Below are 24,883 nucleotides of genomic sequence, written 5' to 3' on the forward strand. Positions count from 1 at the left end.
GCTGGAGAAAAATGTAGAACAAAATTCTAACTCACAAAAAAAGACCAGACTTACTGGCCTGACAGAGACTGGAGAAACCCTGAGAGTATGGCCCCCGGATACCCTTTTAGTTCAGTAATGAAGTCGCTCCAGAGGTTCACCTTTTAGCCAAAGATTAGACAGGCCCATAGGACAAAATGAGACTAAAGGTGCACACCAGCCCAGGGGCAAGGACTAGAAGGCAGGAGGGGACAGGAAAGCTGGTAATAGGGAACCCAGGGTCGAGAAGGGAGAGTACTGACATGTCTTGGGATTGTTAACCAATGTCATAAAAACAACATATGTACTGTTTAATGAGAAGCTAGTTTGTTCTGTAAACCTTCATTTAAAGTATAATTAAAAAAAAAGAATTTTATGGTTTTAGTTTGCACATTTAGGTCCTTAATCCATTTTGAATTTGTTTTTTATGTATGGTGTGAGACATGGGTCCTGTTTCATTTTTCTGCATGTTGAAATCCAGTTTTCCCAGCACCGTTTATTGAAGAAACTCTTGTTTCCCCATCAAAAGCACCCTTGTCAAAAATCAGTTGACCATAGATGTTTATTTCCAGACTCTTAATTCTATTCCATTGGTCTGTGTGTCTATTGTTATACCAGTACCAGGATGTTTTGATTACTATAGCTGTATAGTATAGAACAAAGTAGGAGACTTTGTTCTCTCAGTATTGCTTTAGCTATTCAGAGCCTTTTGCCACTCCATATAAAGTTGAGGTTTTCTGTAAAGAAGGCTGTTGGAATTTTAATCAGGATTGCATTGAATCTATAGATCACTTTGGGTAGTATTGACATCTTAACAGTATTGAGTCTTCTAATCCATGAACATGGAACATCTTTCCATTTATTTAAGTCTTCTTTAATGTCTTTCAGCAATGTTTTATAGTTATCATTGTATAAATCCTTTACATCCCTGGTTAGATTTATTCCTAGGTATTTTATTCTCTTAGATGCTATTGTAAATGGAATTGTTTCCCTAATTTCCATTTCAGGTTTCTCATTGCTGTATAGAAACCCAAGTGATTTTGGTTTGTTGACCTTGTACCCTATAACTTTGCTAAATTCCTCTATTAGCTCTAGAAGTTTTCTTGTGGACTGTGGCATTTTCTGTATATAGGATCGTATCATCTGTGAATAGAGATAATTTTACTTTTCCAGTCTGGATACCTTCTATTTCTTGTCTTACTGCTCTGACTGGGACTTCTAATACAATATGAATAGAAGTGGTGAGAGCAGGCACTCTTGTCTTGTTCCCAGTTTCAAGGGGAAAGCTCTGTCTTTCTCCATTAATTATAATGTTGGCTGTTGGCTTTTCATATATGCCCTGAATCATATTGAGGAATTTCCCTTCTATACCAGTCTTCTATTTAGGGCTTTCATCAGGAAAAGGGGGTTGGATTTTATCAAATGCTTTTTCTGCATCCATAGAGATGATCTTGTTCCTTTTCCTTGTTCTATTGATATGGTGTATTCAATTGATTGATTTTCTAATGTTGAACCATTCCTGCATTCCTGGAATAAATGCCATTTGGTTATGGTGTATGACTCTTTTGGACTAATCTTTCCCTTGTATCTTGTTTTCTTCATTCTGCTTTGCTCCCAAAGGGAAGGACTTTTTTTTCTGTTGGGAGATTTTTGATCACTGATTTGATCTCTTCCTTTGTTATGCACATGTATTCTTTAATACTTTGAAGGACATGAGAGACAAGGAAAGACTGTGGAATTGTGCCACATGGAAAAAGACCGATAAGACGTGACACCTAAAAGAGAGACATTGTTGGAATGGTTGAATAGAGTATATATGTACATTGGATGGGAGTGTTGTATTAATGTTGATTTCGTGATTGGGAAGGCTGTGTGATGATAATGTAAGAAAGTGCCCTTATTTTGAGGCGGTACACACTGGGGGTGACGAGACTTGGATTTGTCAAGAAAACTGTATGTAGAGAGAGAGAGGGAGAGTCACTGGCAGCATGCAGAAGTGTTCACACAAATGCAGTAAAACATTAACAGTCAGGGAATCTGGGCAGACAGGATGCAGGAGTTCTTTGTACTGTTTTTGCAACTTTTCTTAGGTTTGAAACATTTTCAAAACAAAAAATTTTAATTAAAAATGTTTACGGAAGGTTTGGGGAAAATAGAAGACTAGTTGAAATACCCCATTTTTAGAAAAGCATTCTAACCTCCCTCAGGCAGAATCTCTTTTTTTTAACAGCTTTATTGAGATAAAATTCACATACCATAAAATTTACCCACTTATTGGATTATTGAATTCCATGTTTAATACTCACCTAAATTTTTCCCTATCAATTTTCAAAGTATGCTGTTTAGAATTTAGAGCAATTTTTTAACCTTGTGTGCTGGTGAAAGAGGGAAAGGAAAAAGTATAGAACTGTAAACATGAATTTACTAGTTGCCATCAAGTCAGTTCCAGAGACTCCATTTGTGTCAGAGTAGAACTGTGCTCCATAGGGTTTTCAATGGCTGGTTTTTCAGACATAGATCACCAGGCCTTTCTTATGAGGTGTCTCTGAGTAGACACGAACTTCCAGCCTTTCAGTTAGCAGCTGAGTGTGTTAACCATTTGTACCACCCAGGGACTCCAAATATGAATTAATGATAAACAAATCAATTTCTTTGTGGGTTGGAAGGTTTAATTAGGCCTTAGAGAGGAGACAAGAGAATAAGAATAGGGTAAAAGAATGTTGTTCATGGAGATTATTAAACTTACCTGTTGTAACCGTAGGAGATACCCACGTATTTGTTAGGAGATGGATTCTGCAGCCTCCCTCTGTGTTCTGGGTAGACTTAGTGAGCAAGTCTCTTGAGCAGTGCTGTCCTGAATTATCTCCTTCAATTCTGTTGTGCAAAGGGAACTTTTAAAAACAATGTATTCTACCTGTAGTAACAGAGCTAATGAGGTTTAATACATACTTCTATTTAAGTTGTTGAGATTTTCTGATTGATTGTTGGGGCACTGGATAATTATCTTTCCAGTGATCAATTCTCTGCATATAGTGTTTATCCTTCAACCCACAGACTTTAGACGTATGTTCTCTTCTGCATACACTTCCCGTGTCCAGCCATCCGTTTTATCCCCTACCTCTTCACTCATCTTCATAGTTTCATTTATACTTCAACCATACTGCCCACTGTTCCTCTAGGAGCCCTGCTCTTCCCCACTAAATTCCTCTTTCCTACCCTTCATCACCCACTACCAATTTTTTTAACTTACCTCAGTGATACCAGTGTACAACATAGTATTTGTCATGTGATGGGTTACATTTGTCATGTGATGGGTACTCAGTAGCGGTTGCCATTGATTTTATCAGATTAATTTCATACCATGTATAATAATTAATATGAAAATTTGCATTTTACTTTAAGTTGTGAATGTGTATACACATAGTTTCAAGTTATAAAGTATTTCAAGTAAAAAAGGTCATTTAAAAGACTTTAACTTTGTTATATGTAATATGAAATGCAAATATTTGAAACTGTATATTTGCATATTCCTTCCTAAAATCAAAGTTGTTAATTTAATAGTCTTTATTCATTTCATCTGTTAGTAACTTTAAAATGTATTTGAGTTCAAGAAATTACAGTTCCAAAAATGGAAAATTAATTTATTTTACTAAAAATTCCAAGTAAATCATATATACTATACTCTGGGGAAAAAAAAAAAAACCTCGTTGTGGTCGAGTCGATTCCTACTCATAGCGACACTATAGGGCAGAGTAGAACTGCCCCATAGGGTTTCCAAGGAGCAGCTGGTAGATTCAGACTGCCTACCTTTTGGTTAGCAGCCGAGCTCTTAACCACAGTGCCACCAGGACTCCAATAGTAACTCTAACTACTCTAAAATAAAGGGTTTTTTTGTTTTTTTTTTCTTTTTTAATGTGTCTCTCAACTTTGAACTCCCTGATGTGTCATTGTCTTAAAGAATTTTGGCTTATCTTAGATTGTGTCTCTATGGGAACTCTATTGACTTTCAGAGCCTAATAGACTTATTGTGTAGAGCTGTTAATGCTAATTGATTGAATTTTGAGACTTTTTAGGATATTAGAATTAGAAGCTAATTGTATTAACATTTGAAGGAATTAGTGAAAAGAGAAGGAAAAAGATTCAAATTTGTTCAAACCTAAAACTGGGAAGAAAAGGTAATTGGCATATTCAAGTCTTTCTTCTAGTCAACCAAATATTAGACAAAACAAATTGGGGACTTGTCTTTGAATAGGAAGCAGATGTACTGAGTACAATCTTGCTTAATTCAGATTTTAAAACAAAAAAGAAGACTTTTTTATTGTTAGATGCTGATTTTTGCCTAGTAGATTGTGTTGGGGCACTAAAATGGAACTCACAACTTCAACTTTTGATTGAAGTCTCCTTGATGCCTAGCACTTTATGTGCTATACTAATGCCAGGAAATAAATTTTACTTCCTCTCATCCTTAGACAAGCTGTTTTTCTTCTAATACAGTCACTTCTTAATTTAGATTATGGGAAAGGGGGAGTGGGAATTTATTCTTTGAGACCAATTGCTAGCTAAGCCAAGCTATTGAACTTCCTGGTTGTCACTTAGATACTGTATGGGAAAGTGTTTGTAAGCTATAAAACAGCATGTTAATATTAATTGTTATTTTCTCTCTTTAAACAAATGTTAAAAAAAATTTTTTTTATTTGTTGTTTTATTTAGTACAAATGTCTCTTTAGCCAAAAATCATTACTAGTGGTTATTGGATATTTGTTTTGCACTTGGTAGTATTATAAAGTGATTTTCATTAGGAGTTCCTCACAAAAGCCCTGAAAGGTAGATTAACATTATAATTTCATAGATGAGAAAACTAAGTGATAAACTCTGAGCCTTCTTTCCTGTCTAGAATACTCAGCTTCTGCATTTCTGGTCAGCTTCATAGGTTTTTTGTTTTTGTTTTTGTCATTCCTGCCTTACTGCTATATAGAATGATTTATATGTTGCAATAGCTGCTGTTTTTCTCCTTCAGAGATATTCCAATGCCGTTAGTCAGCTCAGGAGTAGAGCATGGTAATTTGAGAGAGCTGGCATTTGCAAGAATGAAAGACCTTGGAATACAGGTAAGAATAAATATGGCTGTTTGAACTTAACTGTTCTGATTAAAGTAATCTAAATACAAAAAAACTGATGCTATCACCAGGTGCTCCTTGGAAACCCTGTGGGGCAGTTCTGCTCTGTCCTGTAGGGTCGCTGTGAGTTGGAATGGACTCAACAGCAACAGATTTGGTTTTTGGTTTTTTATCACACTTACAAACTAGTCTTACAAGTCAGGTCAGAAAAGCTTTTTTTCATATATTTAAGGCATTCTTCTATCTACCAAAGAGGAGTATACCGGTGTCAATTTAATGTCTGTTTTTTCTACTTACCCAGATTGCCAACTATGTGCTTAGCTCCTTTTTATTTTTTCTTTTTTTAACAATTTTTCTTTTAAAGTATGGTGTGTTCAATTCTGAATAACAGTTATAGAAAAATTCCAAGACCTGGTTCCTCAAAAGAAGATATGAGAAAGGCAGAGCCAACATGGTGCTACAGACAGAAGCACCATGCCATCCCTCTGCAGCAAAGACCTGAAACTACGTAAAACAGATACAAAGGTCAATCCTGGAACCCTAACCATCAAATGAAGAAATAAAGAACTTGATCAAGCACTGAATGGAATAAGAAACTTACAGAGAACAGAGAACAAGGAGAGCTACAAAGTAGAGTTCCCCTACCAGCTAATATGCCATGAATTCACCATCTTGGACTACAGCTACCAAGGAATGCTGACAGGCAGTCAGGAGGGCAACTTCATGGAACTCCCAACAAGAGACAGGGCACCCAGTAACCAGGGATACACACTTTCCCACCCCCCACCCTTCTTCCCCATACAAGGCCTCCGCCGCTTTCCAAGGGGCCACGGTTGCTCAACAGGAGAAACACCAGCCCGCTACTGCCTGGATTTGCCATCTTCGACCTCAGCCACCAAGGACCACAGACAGGTAGTGTGGAAAGGCAACTTCAGGGAGCACCCAGCAGGAGACAGAGCACCCAGTAACCAGGATGAACGCTTTCCCATCCCCCACCCTTCATCCTCTACGTGGTCTCCACCACTTTTCACTAGGTTGCAGTCACTCAGCAGGGGAAGCACCAGCTCGCTACTGCCAGGTCTGCCCCGCCCCCACCGGCCAGCCCCTTCATCGCAATCTTTTTTTGTTTGTTTCTTTGGGGTTTTTTTTTTTTTTTTGGCTTTTTTTGTTACTTCTCTCTCTCTCTCCCTTCCTTTCCTTTCCTTTCTCCTGCCCAACTAGCCCCACGTGCTCCCCCCTTCTTGACTGGCTGTGGTTTTTTTGGTTTGTTTGCTTTGTTCTTTCTTTTTTTCTGTTTTTTTTCTCTCTCCTTTCCTTCCTTGCCTTTCTCCCACCCACCTAGCCCTGTGCCCCATCCCCGCCCCTTCTCAAGGGGCCGTGCTACACCACTTGGCTGGAGATACACTGTGTGTGGCCTTCCCTGGGTCTGCACTGCTATCACCAACTGGCTCCCTCTCCACCACATTGTATATATTTATTTTTTGTTTGTTTTTGTTTTTGTATTCTTTTGTTGTTGTGGTTGCTTCTGTCTCTCTCCCTTCCTTCCTATCCTTTCTCCCACCCACCTGGCCCCATGTGCTGCCCTATCCCTTCTTGGTGGGCTGTGCTGTACTGCTTGGCTGGAGAGCCTCTGGTATAGGGCCTCCCCAGGTCTAGGCCACCCCCACAGGCTGGCTGCTTCAGCGCCATTTTTTTTTTTTTTCTTTCTCTTTCCCCTTCTCCCTTTTCCTTCTCACATCCACCTGGTCCTTGCGCTGCCTTTGCCCCATCCTGACGGGCATGCCATCCAGCAAGAGAGACATCAGCTAGCCACCACCCCAGTTCCACCCTAGCCCCAGCAGCCGGCCCCCCCCACCATATTTTTGTTGTTTTTATTTATTTGTTTTGTTGTTGCTGTTGGTTTCTTCTCTCTCTTACCCTTCTTTCCTTTCTTCCACTCACCTAGCCCCATGCACTGCTCGCGCCCCTTCTCACCATGCTGAGCCACACCACTCGGCTATAGAGCCACCAGCACGCAGCCTCACAAGGACTGCCCCATCGCCACCTGCCAAATCCTACTGCCCCACGATTTTATTTATTTTTCTTTTTTCCGTCATTTTTTCCTTTTTTATTCTTTTGTATCTCTCTCTTTCACTCACCCACTTAGCTCCGCACATTACATCTTCCACGTACCACATAACACTGACACAGTCCCCTAGACCCCACCATTCTTTGCCCCCCAGTCCCACCCTGTCAGCCACAGTTCATGTCGCAAACTACCAATCCCTGCCCCTCCACCTCCACAGGAACTGCTCTGCTGCACCATAGCTGAGTGACCGGCCCTACCCACCTGGACAATGTGGTGAGAAGTATCATGCCCATAGGTGAGCAAACAACAAGACGCACCCAGCCTGCCTGCCCAGACATAACCAAATGAAACAAAGCAGGATGAAACAAACAAATCTACAATTAATAAACAAAGAAAATAATTCCTGAATGTCCCAAAGACCACAAGCAATATCAAAACATATAAAACAAGACAGGATGGCTCCAGAAAGTGACCAAAATAAAACAGCAAATGACCTTCCAGTAGAAGAAAAGGCACTGGAACTACCTGATAGGGAAGTCGAAGCTCTAATATTCAGGGTTCTCCATCAGATGAAAGAAAATGCAGACAAAAATAAGGAAAAAATAGACAAAATCATGGAAAATACAGACAACATCAGGAAAAACACAGACAAAGCAATAGAATAATTCAGGAAAATAATACAGGAACAAAATGTCAAAATAAATAAACAACTAGTAATCATACAAAAACAGCAATTAGAAATTCAAAAGATAAACAAGACTTTAGAAATGGACAGTGCAGTTGAAGGTTTTAGGAGCAAATTTGAAACAATGGAAGACAGGATCAGCCAGATTGAAGGAGAATTGTTGGATACCACTTTGAGGAAAAATCAGAGAAAAGAATGAAGAAACCCTGAGAATGATGTACGATACAATCAAAAGCAAAAATTTGCGTGTGATTAGAGTTCCAAGGGGGAAAAAACAGAAAACACGAAGAGGATCATTGAAGATTTGCTAGCAGAGAACTTCTCTAATGTCATGAAAGATGAAAAGCTGACCATCCAGGAAGCTCAACGAATCCCATGTAAGATAGACCCCAAAAGAAAATCAAGACATATCATAATCACACTCGCTAAAACCAAGGACAAAGAAACAATCCTGGGAGCAGCTAAAGAAAAACAAAAAGTCACATACACAGGGGAACCAGTAACACTAAGCTCTGATTACTCAGCAGAAACCATGTAGGCAACAAGGCAATGAGATGACATATATAAAATTTTTGAAAGAAAAAAACTGCCAACCAAGAATAAATGTCCTACAAAACACTTGCTCAAAAATGATGGCAAAATTAGGACATTTCCAGATAAACAGAAATTAAAGGAATATGTAAAAAAGAAACCCAAACTTAAAAAATTATTAAAGGGAGTCCTTTGGTTAGAGAACCAACAACATCAGACAACATTGTGAATCTAGGATGTAAGACACCATCAGCCGGATATCAACCTGGGTAATGAACTCTCAAGTATAAAACAAAATTAAAAGATTTACAACAGGAAACCAGAGAGGTCAGTGTGTGAATGACAGCATCATCAGAACAATAAAGGAGGGAATAAACAGTGTAGGTTTAGAACTTCCAAATGGAAAGGAAGTCACGGCATCATCAAGTAATAAAAGACTGGTTTAAACTTAGGAAGATAGGGGTAAATTTCAGTGTAACCACAGAGAAAGTTAACAAACCTACTCATGAACATAAAGAAGAAAAACATAAAGTCTCAGTAGACACAAAATCTACAAAAATGAAAAAAAGCCCACAAACAAAAGGAATTCAGAGCAGGAGAGTAAGAGGAACAAAGAAAACACCAGCACCATAAGAAAAAGCACTACAAAATGATAGCCATAAACTCACATCTGTCAATATTCACACTGAATATAAATGGCTTAAATGCACCCATAAAGAGACAGAGAGTGACAGAATGGATAAAAAAAAACAGAACCCATCAATACGCTGTCTGCGAGAGACACACCTTGGAAACAAACACATAAATATATTAAAAATCAAAGGATGGAAGAAAATATATCAAGCAAACAGCTACCAAAAAACAGCAGGAGTGGCAATACTAACCTCAGATAAAACAGACTTTAAAACAAAATCTGCCATAAAAGCTAAGGAAGGACATTATATAATGATTAAAGGGACAATCAACCATGAGGACATAACCATAATAAATATCTACACACCCATTGACAGGGTTCAGAATTACATCAAACAAATCTAACAGCACTGAATAGAGAAATGGACAGTTCCACAGTAATAGTAGGAGACTTCAACACATCACTCTAGATAAAGGACAGGACATCTAGAAAGAAACTCAACAAAGATACAGAAAATCTAAAGGCTACAGTGAGCCACCTTGACCTCATAGACATATTTAGGACATTCTACCCAACAGCGGCAGAGTATACATTCTTTTCCAACACACACGGAATGTTTTCCAGAATAGATCACATCTTAGGCCACAAAGCAACCCTCAACATAGTCTGAAACATTGAGATAATACAAAGCATCTTCTGTGTTCATACCACAAAAGTAGAAATTAATAACAAGAAGAGCAAGAAAAAAAAATCAAATACATGGTAACTGAATAACATCTTGCTTAAAAGCCACTGGATAATAGAAGAAATCAAAGAGAGAATTAAAAAATTCCTAGAATCAAACGAGAATAAAAATACATCATACAAAACCTTTGGGACACAGCAAAGGTAGTGATCAGAGGTCAGTTTATAGCAATAGATACGTTACAAAAGAAGAAAGGGACAAAATCAAAAATTATTCCTGCAACTCAGACAAATAAAGAGCATTAAAAGCAGCCCACAGCCACCAGAAGAAAGGCAATAATAAAGATCAGAGCAGAAATAAATGAAATAGAGAATAGGAAAACAATGGAAGGAATCGACAAAACCAAAAGTTAGTTCTCTGAAAGGATCAACAAAATCTATAAACCATTGGCCAAATTGACAAAAGAAGAACAGGAGAGGACATACATAACCCAGGTCCAAATGAAATAAAAAGGATTATAACAGAGTACTACAAAAAGCTATACTTCAACAAATTTGAACACCTAGAGTGAATGGACAAATTTCTAGAAACACACTACCTACCTAAACTAACACAAACTGAGGTAAAAAATCCGAACAGACGCATAACAAGGGAAGAGGTTGAAAAAGTAATTTAAAAAAAAGAAAAAACTTTCAACAAGTAAAAGCCCTGGCCTAGATGACTTCACTGGAGAATTCTACCAGACATTTAGAGAAGAGCTTATACCAGTACTACTCAAACTATTTCAGAACATAGAAAAGGAACAGATACTTCCGAATTCATTCTATGAAACCAGCATAACCCTGATACCAAAATCAGGCAAAGACACCACAAAAAAAGTAAATTACAGTGTAATATCTCTCAAAATATAAATGCAAAAATTCTCAACAAAATTCTAGCCAGGAGAGTTCAGCATCATGTCAAAAAAGATAATACACCACAATCAAGTAGGATTCATACCAGATTTGCAAGGATGGTTCAACATTAGAAAATCAATCAACATAATCCACCACATAAATAAAAGAATCACATGATCATCTCAGTCAATGCAGAAAAACATTTGATAAAGTCCAGCACCCCTTCCTGATAAAAACTCTCAATAAAATAGGTATAGAAGGGAAATTCCTCAACATAATAAAGGACATTATCCAAAACCAGCAACCAATATCACTCTTAACTGAGAAAGACTGAAAACATTCCTCCTGAGAACAAGAACAAGACAAGGATGCCCTTTTATCACCACTCCTGTTTAACATTGTGCTGGAAGTCCTAGCTAGAGCATAAGGCAAGAAAAAGAAATAAAGGACATCCAAGTTGGTAAGGAAGAAGTAAAACTGTCCCTATTTGTGGATGATTTGATACTATACATAGAGAAACCAAAAGATTCCACAAGAAAACTACTGGAACTAATAGAAAGATGCAGCAGAGTAGCAGGATACAAGATAAACATACAAAAATCAGTTGAATTCCTATACACCAATAAAAAGAGAACTACAAAAATGAATTCAGGAAAGCAATATATTTATCGTATCCTCTAAAAAAGTAAAGTACTTGGGAGTAAATCTAACCAGACATGTAAAAGACCTGTACAAAGACGACTACAAAATATTACCGCAAGAAACCAAAGAAAACCTATGTAAATGGAAGAACATACCATGCTCATGGATAGGAAGACTCAACATTGTGAAAATGTCAATTCTTCTCAAAGCAATCTATAAATACAATGCAATCCTGATCCAAATACCAACAACATTCTTTAATGAGATAGAAAAGCTAATCATTAACTTTATATGGAAAGGGGAGAGAGACCCCAGCATAAGTAAAGCACTTTTCAAGAAGAGGAATAAAGTAGGAGGACTTGCACTATCTGATCTTAGAACCTACTATACAACTACAGTAGTCAAAACAGCCTGGTACTGGTACAATGACATACATATTGACCAATAGAACAGAATCAAGAACTCAGATGTAAATCCATCCACCTCTGGCCACCTGATCTTCAGCAAAGGCGCAAAGTCCATTAAATGGTGTCTTAGTCATCTAGTGCTGCTATAACAGAAATATCACAAGTGGATAGCTTTAACAAACAGAAATTTATTCTCTCACAGTCTACTAGGCCACAAGTCCAAATTCAGGGCATCAGCTCCAGGGAACGCTTTCTCTGTTGGCTCTGGAGGAAGGTCCATGTCATCAATCTTCCCTTGGTCTAGGAGCTTCTCTGCACAGGAACCTCAGGTCCAGAGGACACACTCTGCTCCCAGCACTGCTTTTTTGATGGTATGAGGTTCCCATGTCTCTCTGCTTGCTTCTGTCTTTTATATCTCAAAAGTGATTGGCTTAAGACACTATCTAATCTTGTAGGCCTTGTCAGTATAACTGCTGCTAATCCACCTTACTACATCACAGTGATAGCATTTACACATGTAGGGAAATTACATCAGATGATAAAATGGTAGACAATCATACAATACGGGGAATCATGACCTAGCCAAGTTGACAGAAATTTTTGCAAGACACATTCGATGCATGACAAATGGGGAAAAGACAGTCTTTTTAACAAATGATGCCGGCACAACTGGATGTTGTGAAACAGGACCCATACCTCACACCATACACAAAAACTAACTCAAAATGGACCAAAGACCTAAATATAAAACCAAAAACCATAAAAATCGTAGAAGAAAAAATAGGGTCAATGCTAGATGCCAGAATACACAGTATAAACAGGATACAGACCATAACTAACAATACACAAATACCAGAAGATAAACTAGATAACTAGGATATTGTAAAATTCAATACTTATGCCCATCAAAAGTCTTCACCAGAAGAGTTAAAAGAGAACCTACAGACTGGGAAGAAAATTTTGGTGATGACAAATCTAACAAGGGTCTAATCTCTGTAATCCATAGGAAAATACAACACCTATACAATAAAAAGACAATCCAATTAAAAAATGAGCAAAGGATATGAACAAACACTTCACCAAAGAAGATATTCAGGCAGCTAACAGATACATGAGGAAATGCTCGTGATCACTAGCCATCAGAGAAATGCAAATCAAAACTACGAGATACCATCTCACCCTCAAATTACTGGCACAAATTTTAAAAAACAGAAAATAACAAATGTTGGAGGGGCTGCAGGGAGCTTGGAACTCTTACGGTACAACTGTTTCAGAAAGTGATTATGTCACTTCCATAAAAGGCTAGAAATAGAAATACCATACAATAAGAGTGGTCACACAAGTAGACATACGCACACCCATGTTCACTGCAACATTATTCACAATAACAGAAAGATGGAAACAACCTAAGTGCCCATCAACAGATGGATGGATAATCTATGATACATACACACAATGAAATACTACGTAATGGTACAGAACAATGATGAATCTGTGAAACATCTCACAACATGGATAAATCTGGATGGCATAATACTGAGTGAAATAATCATAAAAGGACGAATACTGTATGAGACCACTATTATAAAAACTCATGAAAAGGTTTCCACACAGAAAGAAACAATCTTTGATGGTTATGAGGGTGGGGAGGGAAAAACACTAACTAGACAATAGATAAGTGTTAATTTTGGTGAAGGCTAAGACAGTCCACAGTACTGGAGAAGTCAGCACAGCTTGACCAAGGCGAGGTTATAGAAGCTTCATAGATACATCCAAACTCCCTGAGGGACTGAATTACTGGGCTGAGGCCTGGGGACCATGGTCTTGGACATCTAGCTCAATTGGCATAACATAGTTTATAAAGCAAGTGTTCTACATCCTACTTTGGTGAGCAGTGTCCGGGGTCTTGAAAGCTTGCGAGCAACCATCTAAGATCCACTGGTCCCACCCATCTGGAACAAGGGAGAATGAAGAAAACCAAAGACACAAGGAAAAGATTAGTCTAATGTACTGATGGACCACAGCTACCACAGCCTCCACCAGAATAAGTCCAGCACAGCTAGATGGTGCCAAGCTACCACCACCGATTGCTCTGACAGGGATTGCAGTAGAGGATCCTGGACAGAGCTGGAGGTACGTGTAGAACAAAATCCTAACTTTGAAGACCAGCCTTACTGATCTGATAGAGACTGGAGAAACCCCAAGAGTATGGCCCCTGGATACCCTTTTAACTTAGTACTGAAGTCACTCCTGAGGTTCACCCTTCAGCCAAAGATTAGACAGGCCCATAAAGCAAATCAAGACTTAATGGGCACACCAGCCCAGGGACAAGGACAAGAAGGCAGGAGGGGACAGGAAAGCTGGTAATGGGGAACCCAAGGTTGAGAAGGAGAGAATGTTGACAAGTCGTGGGAGTGGCAATGAATGTCACAAAACAATGTCTGTATTAATTGTTTAAGCAGAAACTTATTTGATCTGTAAACCTTAATCTAAAGTACAATAAAAAATATAAGAAATTAAAAAATGAAGTTATGATCATTTGAAGAGACAAGAAATATATGCATGAAATAATTACCAAACAATGTTATTGCCCCATGTATACCAGTCTCTCTCACCCCTCCCCCATGTCTATTCAGTCACTTACTTATATAAACACCTCCTCTGTGCTTCTTTTGGAAATACAAAGAACCCAGGAATCTGCATTTTAATCATCTCTGTAAATTGTTCTTATACACAATAAGGTTTGAACCTCAGTGCCCTAGAAACTACTTTGTATAGGCACCAGAAGACAAGCCATGAGTAATCTGTAGGCCAGGACACTGATATCTGGGCTTTGTCTTCTGAGATTCTGATTCAGTAGGTCTGAGATGGGGCTGTAGGATCTTTTTTAATCTGACACCAATAGGTAGTTCTTATGCACAGTGAAATCATGGACCACACTTGGAAAGATGTTGTTCTAAGATTTACATATTGTGTTTGTGGACTTAACCAAAGCATTTTATTCTGTCAATCAAATTATTATGGAGGAAGTTTTTCAGAAGATTGTCCAAAGAAGAGTTTATGAACATTATTGACTAGTCTACCAAAAAAAAAAAAATTGTGACAAACAGTTTAACTTCTAGGTAAACATCAAATGCATTTACAATAATTTGCGGCACCAAACAAGATTGTGTGTCTGCTCTGCTCCCCAGTCTCCAGCTGTCTTTGTTCTCCAGTTCCTCTCTCCTCTGAAAATACTGTTGCAGAAGTGACTGACCTGGCCTGGTTATCCTGATCATCTCATTATCCACCCGTCTTCTTTAACCCTGTACCTCTCATAAAGCATAATTACCTCTCTTAAAGTAAACTGGGATTGACTATAAATACTGGAATTCAGTCATAGCCAGACGACGTCTTGTTCCCACTGCCAACATCTTTACCAGAAACTAAGTATACATCAATCTCTGACTTTAAACAAACATGCCAAAAAAACATGCAAGTGTTCATTAAGAACTTGTAACTATAGAACATTCATATGCAAGCTACTGTATAAAACGACTGTCACTAAAAGACAGCATCTAAATTAGTAGATTGTTGATCCTTGTTTACTGTATAATTTTTGTTTACTAGACTTAACAGAATCCACATCAGCAAAGCATTATTATCTTGGGCTGGCTTCTGGGATGTGGAGATAGCTATGTTTTTATGGGACTCAGTAATGAGCTCTTATTTTTCTCTTGGAATTCTATACATATATAGCAGTCCTGCATAAATATGCTGTTAGTAGAATGGTTTACCATGACGTCATCACATTTCCTGGGGTGATCTTTTACCACTGGTGGAAAATATTAGAATCCTGAAAATAATTTTTATGGTTTGTTCTATAGGGAAAAAATATAGGACATATCATCAAATAATGTAAAGATTTTCTAACTCTAAATGTAAGGCTGTGTAGCATGCATACTGGTTTGTGGAATAAAAATGAGAGTTGCGTCACATTTGCTTGTCCATGCAGACCAGGCATCATGTTGTTGACATCATCTATAGGAGCTTTGTGCCTCCCAGTGATAACTCAAAGAACCATTTGTGATTTTGGTTTAGATTGTATAATAAATGGCTCTAGGATCCTTCCTTATTTCCTTTCTTCCTTCCACAGTGCCCTTCCTTGCAAAAAATAGCAATCTTCAGAACATCTTTTTGACATTTCTAAATTGATACAAATATGGTGATCCTAAAAATATTAACTGTCATAAAATGATGAAAGTTTTTTAAAAATTAGAAATTCATGTTTTTTACTCTTCTGTAGACATAGTTTTGAATTTTACTTTCAGATACAGTTATAGCCTGTGAGTAAAACTATTTTCTTATTTTATGACTTATGGTCTTTACCTCCGAGATTGTATTATATATTGGTCTCTTTCGAATCCTAAATTTATTTCAAAAGCAGAGCATTATACTACTTCAGACATTTTCATTCTATTTTCCCTTATCCTCAAATTTATTAGAAATGTGTTCATTTTGAAATTATTCAGTTCCTTTATCTCAATGTAAATTATATCCAAACTTAATTTTGAGCTCCAGGTTTGGTAGAGAAGCTTAAATAAAAAATGAATTAGATACTAGTTTTATATTTGCCCCTCCCCACCCCCTTTTTTTTTGCAGTGTCGAGATGTGAGAACCAGGGAGGTTGGAATCCAAGAAATTCATCACAAAGTACGACCATATCAGGTTAGTTTCTTTATTTTATACAGATTTTGGGTCCTGTTCTTATATCTTTGCCAGTAGACCCACACCTTACTAATAGGACAGAGCCCTAGAAGTTAATGAGTAAATTAAGAGCGAAGAGTAATTGTGGATCAGATACAGATGTCCAGGCAGGAAAGCCAAATACGAGGATGACTGAATTTTAGGAGAACCAGATTAGGAAAACTACTTCTGAACCTCATTCTAGACCAGCACTGTCCAATAGAACTTTCTGCCATTTTGGAAATATACCCTGTCCCATGTGGTAGCCACTCACCACATGTGGCTATTGAGCACTTAAAATGTGACTAGCACACTGAGGAAATGAATTTTTCATTTTATTTAATTTGAATTAATTCAAGTGTAAATAGCTACATGTGGCTAGTATTGAACAGCAAAGTTCTAGACCTTTGAATAGAGCAGGGTATGTATGATCTGCCCATTGATGGTAATCAAATGATTAGTTTAGCCCTTATCAACAAGGATTCCACAAAAGTTAAGCCTAATGCCCTAAGGCATTCATTGTTTGCAATGAATTAACTTCTCTTATATACATCTATTATGTCAGTGTGCCAGTGTGCCAAAATTTTTGTGGGGTTTAATTCTCTTTTGGAACGCTGATTGAGAAAAGCTAGGACAATATGATATTTCTGTTTATAACATAAATTGTTTATTTGACATTTTTCTCACTTGGAATGTTTTGAGGAAAAAAATAGACCCAAGTACAGTAATCATTTTACCAAATTCTTACACAGTCCAATTATTTAGCATTAATTTGAGAAAGAATGTAAGGGTTGATCTGAATTGTTAACTCACTATGGCTATAATCTATTCACTTACTAAGTGTATCTGGGGTAGCCATGTCTACATATGTAGGTTTATCTGTATATGCATATTATTACCTATTGCATACATTTGTACAGAGTATAAGGGCTACTTGTACAACGAATTAGAGTCAAAAGCCTATGCAGATTGCTACCACAAGAGCTTCTCCCCAAAAGCTATTCTCCAGTAGCTGAATTTTCTTTTAATGTTTTTATCCTGTAACTAGGTATATTTTAAATGCCCTGTGGGTTGCCATTTAAAAAAAAAACCCATTGCCTTCAAGTCGATACTGACTTATAGCAACCCTACAGAGTAGAACTCCCCCATAGGGTTTCTAAGGCTGTAATCTTTACGAGAGCAGACTGCCACATCTTCCTCCCTTGGAGTGGCTGGGGAGTTCGAACTGTCAGCCTTTCAGTTAGCAGCCCAGTGCTTAACCACTGCACCACAAGGGCTCACTTTCTTAAAATCCCATCAAGGAACAAGTGACCAATTTTTTTTTTTTTTTTCCTGGAAGTGGGTTTTAGTGGAGGAGGTAAGGACTAGAAAATGAAACCACTGAGCTCCTGAGAGTTTTGGGGTAAGAGGGTGCTCCCAGGGCTATACATGTGACATAATTTATAATTTTACCTTAGAGATTGTTCATAGTGGATCAAAGATTTAAGTACATGGAAGCAGTTACTGAGCTGGGTCTCTGTGAGAATATCAAAGTTAATGAAGTTCTAATATTTGTGAATTGTAAAATTGTTTTCCTTTCATAATAGTCCTTGAACAACGCTTGAACTCTTATTTAACCTTTGATATTTGGCAGTAGACAAGTAGAAAGAAGCATAAGTCATGATTATTCTTTCTTTATCCCTAACTGGATATTAGCCTGAATAAATGTATATAATTATAAAAATGAACTTTGTTCTGTAATTCTTGAAAAACATTTTTTGTGGCATTTTATTAAACAGGTTGAATTAGTAAGGAGAGATTATGTCGCAAACGGTGGCTGGGAAACATTCTTGTCATATGAAGACCCAGATCAAGACATCTTGATTGGCCTCCTTCGATTGCGGAAGTGTTCAGAGGAAACCTTCCGTTTTGAGTTGGGTGGAGGTGTTTCCATAGTCCGAGAACTTCACGTGTATGGAAGTGTAGTTCCTGTGAACAGTCGAGATCCTACTAAATTTCAGCATCAGGTATCCTGTATTCCATTTCTGTTAGACTTACAATTAAATTGTTCAAAGTAGGAAAAGAGAAAAGGAATGGGGAAGAAAAGGGAAGAGACAGAGAAGGGGAGAAGGAAATACACAAACAGTGGAACCAATATTTAATTGTTCAGAGATGCCAAATTATACCCTTTTGGGTATATGAGGGGAGGAGAGAGGGACAAATTGAGACTTAGTCAAGTGGAACATAATGGTAGGTTGAACCATATGAAATTGCCATTTTTGAGAGTCAGGAATGGTCTGATATTGGCATTTCATGTGGTTCAGCCTACTATGGGATCAAATGAGGTGATGATGTGAAAGCACTTACAAAGTGTTAAAGCACTTCGCATATATAAGTTATATGTAAGAAACCAAAATAAATAACAACTTACTCTTTTCAGGAATTTCAGGAATAGGTTAAAATCAACTAATGATAGATATAGGGTAAGCCCCCAAAATGGTGATTAAGAATCTCACCTGGGTTTAAAAGCTTATTAGAAATTGGAGGGGTGACTCTAATAAATAGATACGTAGATGCACGAGGTTTCCATCACCTGGAGATTGCCTAGAGATTCGAAAAAGAGACAGAAGTTGAGAAGAAATTACCCCTTTATGACTAGATTACATTATCTACCAAGAACCTTTTGGTGGCTCTCTTGCAAAGTTACCTTTTTTACTAGTCTGCTTTTGGTATGATAGAATGTTTTCTCTTTCCTTCCTCCCATAAATGGGTATTTATAACTCTTATTTTAACATATTTTAGCAACAGCTAAATTATAGCTGCCTTCTTGTTTTATGGGCCCCTCTTAATGGGCTTCTTTTCCTTCCTAACCACCGCCCCCCCACCCTCTACCCCCACCCCACCCTACCCCCATTGCTCCTTATAGGGATTTGGTATGCTGCTGATGGAGGAAGCAGAAAGAATAGCTAGAGAAGAACATGGATCTGGAAAAATAGCTGTTATTTCAGGTAATTGGTGGGGGAGGAAGTTCCTGATTCATTTACATTTTTAAGTTGGTGCCACAATTGAAACTACCTCAGTCTTCTCTTGCCCCTGTTTATGATTATTGCATTCAGAATTTGGCAGAACAGTTTGGAAGAACTTGTGCTTAAATACAAAATTTGTGCGAGCAGTTTGGAATAGAACTTTCAGAAGCAGTCCCATCTCAGAGTAGCAGGATAGCTTATCCTCAGACATGTAATCTGTGTCCTGTCTTCCTTGCTGTCATACTAGCCATCATGGTCAACTCATCTCTTGTGATTTGTGCCTAGTTACTCGGTCTGGGAAAATGGAATTTGCTAATATGGATCAAAGAAAAATGTGTGCCAGTGTGGAGATTATCGCTGTTGTTCAGAAAATTAAAATAGCCCCTTGGTTGCAAGTACAAGATATTTAAAAGCAGAATTTTTTTCTCAAATATTGTTCTCAATGAGTTTGCTCTTGGGGAGCAGCTTTTCCCCCTGTGTGGAAGCTTTCCCATTCCTTATCTAGGACATCAGATAATTGAGGAAATAGGCATGAGAAGGAAATTCTAAGTGGAGCAAGAAATAATGTATACAGCCTTTTATTCCTACTCTTTAGTATTATATCCTTATAAAAATTGCTGTTCCCAGTAGGAAGCTAACATGGTGAAAGTCATGATCAAAATTTAGGTTATTTTTTCTTCAGTATTAATTTATTTTCTTCCAGTTTACTTTTTAACCCATTAGGCTATACTGCATTTCTAAAGGCTAAACTATACCTTCTAAGAAAATAATCTTTTCTGAAAATGAAAGTTGAAATGATTTTTTTTTTTTTAAATCAAGAAGTTGTTGCAGACCAAGAAATCAATACTCATACCTAGATTTTAATGATTATGAAAATGTAATGATCCAGGCTCAATTATTTAGTCTAATTATGTTTTATGTTTTTTGGCATTATTCAGACAGATTAATAAAGTATTCTTAACATGGCTAGCTTTATATATATCTTTCTCTGTTATCTTTAACCCTACTAAAGAAGAGATAACTAAATAAGGCTTACCTGATTGGTACTGATGTCTGCAATTAAAAAAAAAAAACTTTGCCTCTCAACTCTTTGAACTATGGTTGACCAGAAGTACCAGGAAATGGGCCAGAACTGACTCGGAATTTATTCTGCATGTACACTACATAGAGTTGATAGCACCTGGAATTTCAGTGGGCCTTTTTTGTCAGAGCACTGTCGGTGTTTTCAGTACACCAAAAGCAGTTTCCATTGACTCTGTTTCAATTCATGGCAACCCCATGTGTTTCAGAGTAGAACTGCAAATAGGGTTTTCAGTGACTGTGACCTTTAGGAAGTATATTACCAGGCCTTTCTTTTGAGGTGCCTCTGGGTGGATTTGAACCACCAACATTTCAGTTAGCAGCCAACCATTTAAATGTTTGCGTCACCCAGGGACTCTATTTTCTCAAGCTTAAATGTGCTTAAGAATCACCTACAGATCTTGTTAAAATGAAAATTCTGATTCATTAGGTCTGGGATGAGGCCTGAGATCCTGCATTTCTGACTGGGTCCCAGATGATTCCTAATGCTGCTTGTCTTCAGACCACACACTAAATATCACCTTACGGAAAAATGGGTTTGTTTGATTTTTTTTCAAAAACCAATTGAAAGAAAAGCATACATCATAGTATTGTGTATAATGTTTTAGTACTCTCTTCCAAACCAGTAAGGTAATGATACCTCTCTGTGACTCCGGCAGTACCTTCACTACTAATGTCTTATATGCAATCAAGTGATTATCTGGTGTCTGTGGCAACCTAATCAATTTTAAAACTGATGAGCATCAGTATTTTATCACGGCTCTACATATTATTTCATTTGCCCTCATGTCATCCATCTCTCTTTAGAAATGTTGCATGCAGAGGGCCTCTGACTTGCCTGGGGTCATACTTTGCTTTTTATGATCAGGGTGCTCTCTAAGTGGAAATCAGCCATCTGTCCTCTTTATGGCTTTTTATCCTAATCTAAATAATAGCCCAATTTCAGATCATCTGCTTGTGGAGTTGCTTCTTAAAATAACAAGCAAGAGGCTTGCTCAGAGTAACAAGGAACAACACTCCTCCTATCAGCTGGTACAATACATGTGCTAGATTTCTATAAAGGGGGTTTCTTCTGACCAGAGGGTTTCCATAGGATGAGTCCTGGAATGCCTTCTTGACTAAAATGAGTTCTAAGGGAGGAAGCATTACTTCCTGTCACTCTTGCTTATAAGCCCCACTGTTGCTTTGTATAGGGGAAACCACCTAGGTCCTTGATGTTCTGTTTGACTCAACCTCTGGTCACCCGTCAAATGAAAAAACCAAGAACAGATGAACTTGCCAACAGAACATTTGCTGTATGGATTATTTCTCTAATTTAGTAATAGATTACTGTTCTATTTACATTTCTGAATCAGACACCTCTGGTGTCCATTATTCAGAACTTTCAAGGAAAACAGATTTAAAGTATTTATAACATAGATTTTACGAATTTTTTTCCTCCCATTTGTTCATTTTGACTTTGGTCTTTCTGACTTGAAAACAGTGATGAAGGTTTTTAGTTTGTTTTTGAAAAAAAAATCTTTTTGAATTGTTTTCCATAAGTTGATCTTCAGAATAGAAATCTCTTTATGATGATACTGGTGTTTGTGTGCTGCATATCAATCACTTACTTCATTAGATGTGGTGTATAAGAAACAACACTGACTGGGAGTCAGTTGGCCAGGATTCCATTCCTACTTTGCCAGTAGCTCTCTTTGTAATCTTGGGTAATTTCTTGTGTGTGTGTGTGTGTGTGTGTGTGTGTGTGTGTGTGTGTGTGATTTAGGTGAAAGTTCACAGAACAAATCAGTTTCTCATCAAACAGTTAATACACAAATTGTTTTGTGACATTGGCTGCAAACCCCGCAATGCATCAACACTCTCCCCTTCTCTTCCCCAGTTTCCCTGCCTCCATTCATCCAGCCTTCCCGTCCCTTCCTGTCCCCTCATCTCTGCCGTTGGGCTAGTGTGCGCATTAGTCTCGTATACATGATTGAACTATGAAGCACAACCCTCACCTGTGTTATCGTTGGCCCTATAGACCTGTCCAGTCTTTGGCTGAAGGGCAAACCTCAGGAGTGACTTCAATACTGAGTTAAAAGGGTGTCTGGGGGCCGTACTCTTGGAGTTTCTCCATTCTCTGTCAGACCAGTAAATCTGGTCTTTTTTTGTGAGTTAGAATTTTGTTCTACATTTTTCTCCAGCTCCGTCCAGGACATTGTAATCCTTGTCAGAGCACTCAGTGGTGGTAACCAGGCACCATACAGTTGTTGTGGGCTCAGTCTGGTGAAGGCTATGGTAGTTGTGGTCCATTAATCCTTTGGACTCATCTTTCGCTTTCATTTTTGGTCTTCTTCATTCCCCTTTGCTTCAGCCAGGATGGGACCAGTAGATGTGTCTTAGGTGGCCGCTCGCAGACTTTAAGACCCCAGTCACTACTCACCATAGTTGGATGTAGAACATTTTTTTTATGGACTGTGTTATGCCATTTGACCTAAATGTCCCAAGACCACGGTCCCCAGGCCTCAGCCCAGTAGCTCAGTTTCTCAGGGCGTTTGGATGTGTTTGTGAAGCTTCTATGACTTTGCCCTGGTCAGGTTGTGGTGACTTCCCCAGTAATGTGGACTGTCTTACACTTTCACCAAAGTTACCACTTAACTATTGATTGTCTAGTTACTGTTTTTCCCTCCCCACCTTCATAACCATCAAAGATTGTTTCTTTCTGTGTGGAAACCTTTTCATGAGTTTTTATAATAGTGGTCTCATACAGTATTTGTCCTTTTGTGATTGACTTATTTCACTCAACATAGTGCCCTCCAGATTCATCCATGTTGTGAGATGTTTCAGATTCATCATTGTTCTGTATCGTTACATAGTATTTCGTTGTATGTATGTACCATAGTTTGTTTATCCATTCATCTGTTGATCGGCACTTATGTTGTTTCCATCTTTTTGGTATTTTGAATAATGCTGCAGTGAACATGAGTGTGCATATGTCTATTCATGTGATGGCTCTTATTTCTCTAGGATATACTCCTAGGAGTGGGATTGCTAGATCGTATGGTATTTCTATTTATAGCTATTTAAGGAAGCAACATATCGTTTTCCAAAATGGTGTACCATTTTACATTCCCACCAGCAGTGCATAAGAGTTCCAAGCTCCCTGCAGCCCCTCCAACATTTGTTATTTTCTTTTTTTTTTTTTATTTGTGCCAGTAATTTCAGGGTGAGATGGTATCTCATTGTAGTTTTGATTTGCATTTCTCTGATGGCTAGGGATCGCAAGCATTTCATCATGTATCTGTTAGCCGCCTGACTGTCTTCTTTGGTGAAGTGTGTCTGTTTATATCCTTTGCCCATTTTTTAATTGGATTATTTGTCTTTTTATTATAGAGGTGTTGGATTTTCCTATAGATTTTAGAGATTAGACCTTTGTTGGATATGTCATAGCCAAAAATTTTTTCCCAGTTTGTAGGTTCTCTTTTTAACTCTTTTGGTGAAATCTTTTGATGAGCATAAGTGTTTAATTTTTAGAAGATCCCATTTAGCTAGCTTATCTTCTGGTATTTGTGTATAGTTAATTATGGTTTGTATGCTGTTTATGCCATATATTAGGGCCCCTAGTGTTGATTTGCTTATTTTTTCTTCCATGATTTTTATAGTTTCTGGTTTTATATTTAGGTCTTTGATCCATTTTAAATTTGTTTTTATGTATGGTGTGAAGTATGGTTCCTGTTTCATTTTTTTACCGCTGGACATGCAGTTGTGCCAACATCATTTATTAGAAAGGCTGTCTTTTCCCCATTTAATGAACTCTGGGCCTTTGTTAAAGATCAGGTGGCTGTAGGTAGATGGATTTACATCTGGGTTCTCAATTCTGTTCCATTGGTCAATGTGTCTGTCGTTGTATCAGTACCAGTCTATTTTGACTACTGTGGCTGTATAGTAAGTTCCAAGGTCAGGTAGGGAGAGGCCTCCTACTTTGTTCTTTTTCTATAATAATGCTTTATTTATCTGGGGCCTATTTCCTTTCCATATAAAGTTAATGGTTAGTTTTTCCGTCGCTTTAAAGAATGCTGTTGGTATTTGGATCGAGCTTGCATTGTATTTATAGATTGCTTTGGGTACAACTGACATTTTCACAATGTTGAGTCTACCTGTCTATGAGCATGGTATGTTTTTACATTTATGTAGGTCTCTTTTGGTTTCTTGCGGTAGTGTTTTGTAGTTTTCTGTGTATAGGTCTTTTACGTGCCTGGTTAGTTTTATTCCTAAATATTTTATTTTTTTAAGGGGCTGTTATGAATGGTATTGCTTTCCTGATCTCCTTTTCGTAGTTCTCTTTATTCATATATAGGAATCCAACTGATTTTTGTCAGTTGTATCCTGCTACTTTGCGAAATCTTTCTAT

The 24,883-nt window shown here is 37.8% G+C and overlaps 1 protein-coding gene across 2 annotated transcripts in view; it reads left to right on the plus strand.

Annotated features, from left to right (window-relative positions):
- ELP3 (elongator acetyltransferase complex subunit 3) overlaps nt 1–24,883 on the plus strand; it is a 119,623-nt gene that overhangs the window by 64,084 nt on the left and 30,656 nt on the right. For both annotated transcript variants that reach the window (XM_004382186.2, XM_023736728.1), the window contains exons 11-14: nt 5,036–5,126; nt 16,325–16,390; nt 18,187–18,414; nt 19,314–19,395. In XM_004382186.2, the coding sequence (XP_004382243.1) occupies nt 5,036–5,126; nt 16,325–16,390; nt 18,187–18,414; nt 19,314–19,395 (467 nt within the window). The remainder of the gene's footprint in view (nt 1–5,035; nt 5,127–16,324; nt 16,391–18,186; nt 18,415–19,313; nt 19,396–24,883) is intronic.

Source organism: Trichechus manatus, unplaced genomic scaffold (genome assembly GCF_000243295.1).
Source record: "Trichechus manatus latirostris isolate Lorelei unplaced genomic scaffold, TriManLat1.0 scaffold00091, whole genome shotgun sequence".
In the NCBI taxonomy this organism is placed as follows: Eukaryota; Metazoa; Chordata; class Mammalia; order Sirenia; family Trichechidae; genus Trichechus; species Trichechus manatus.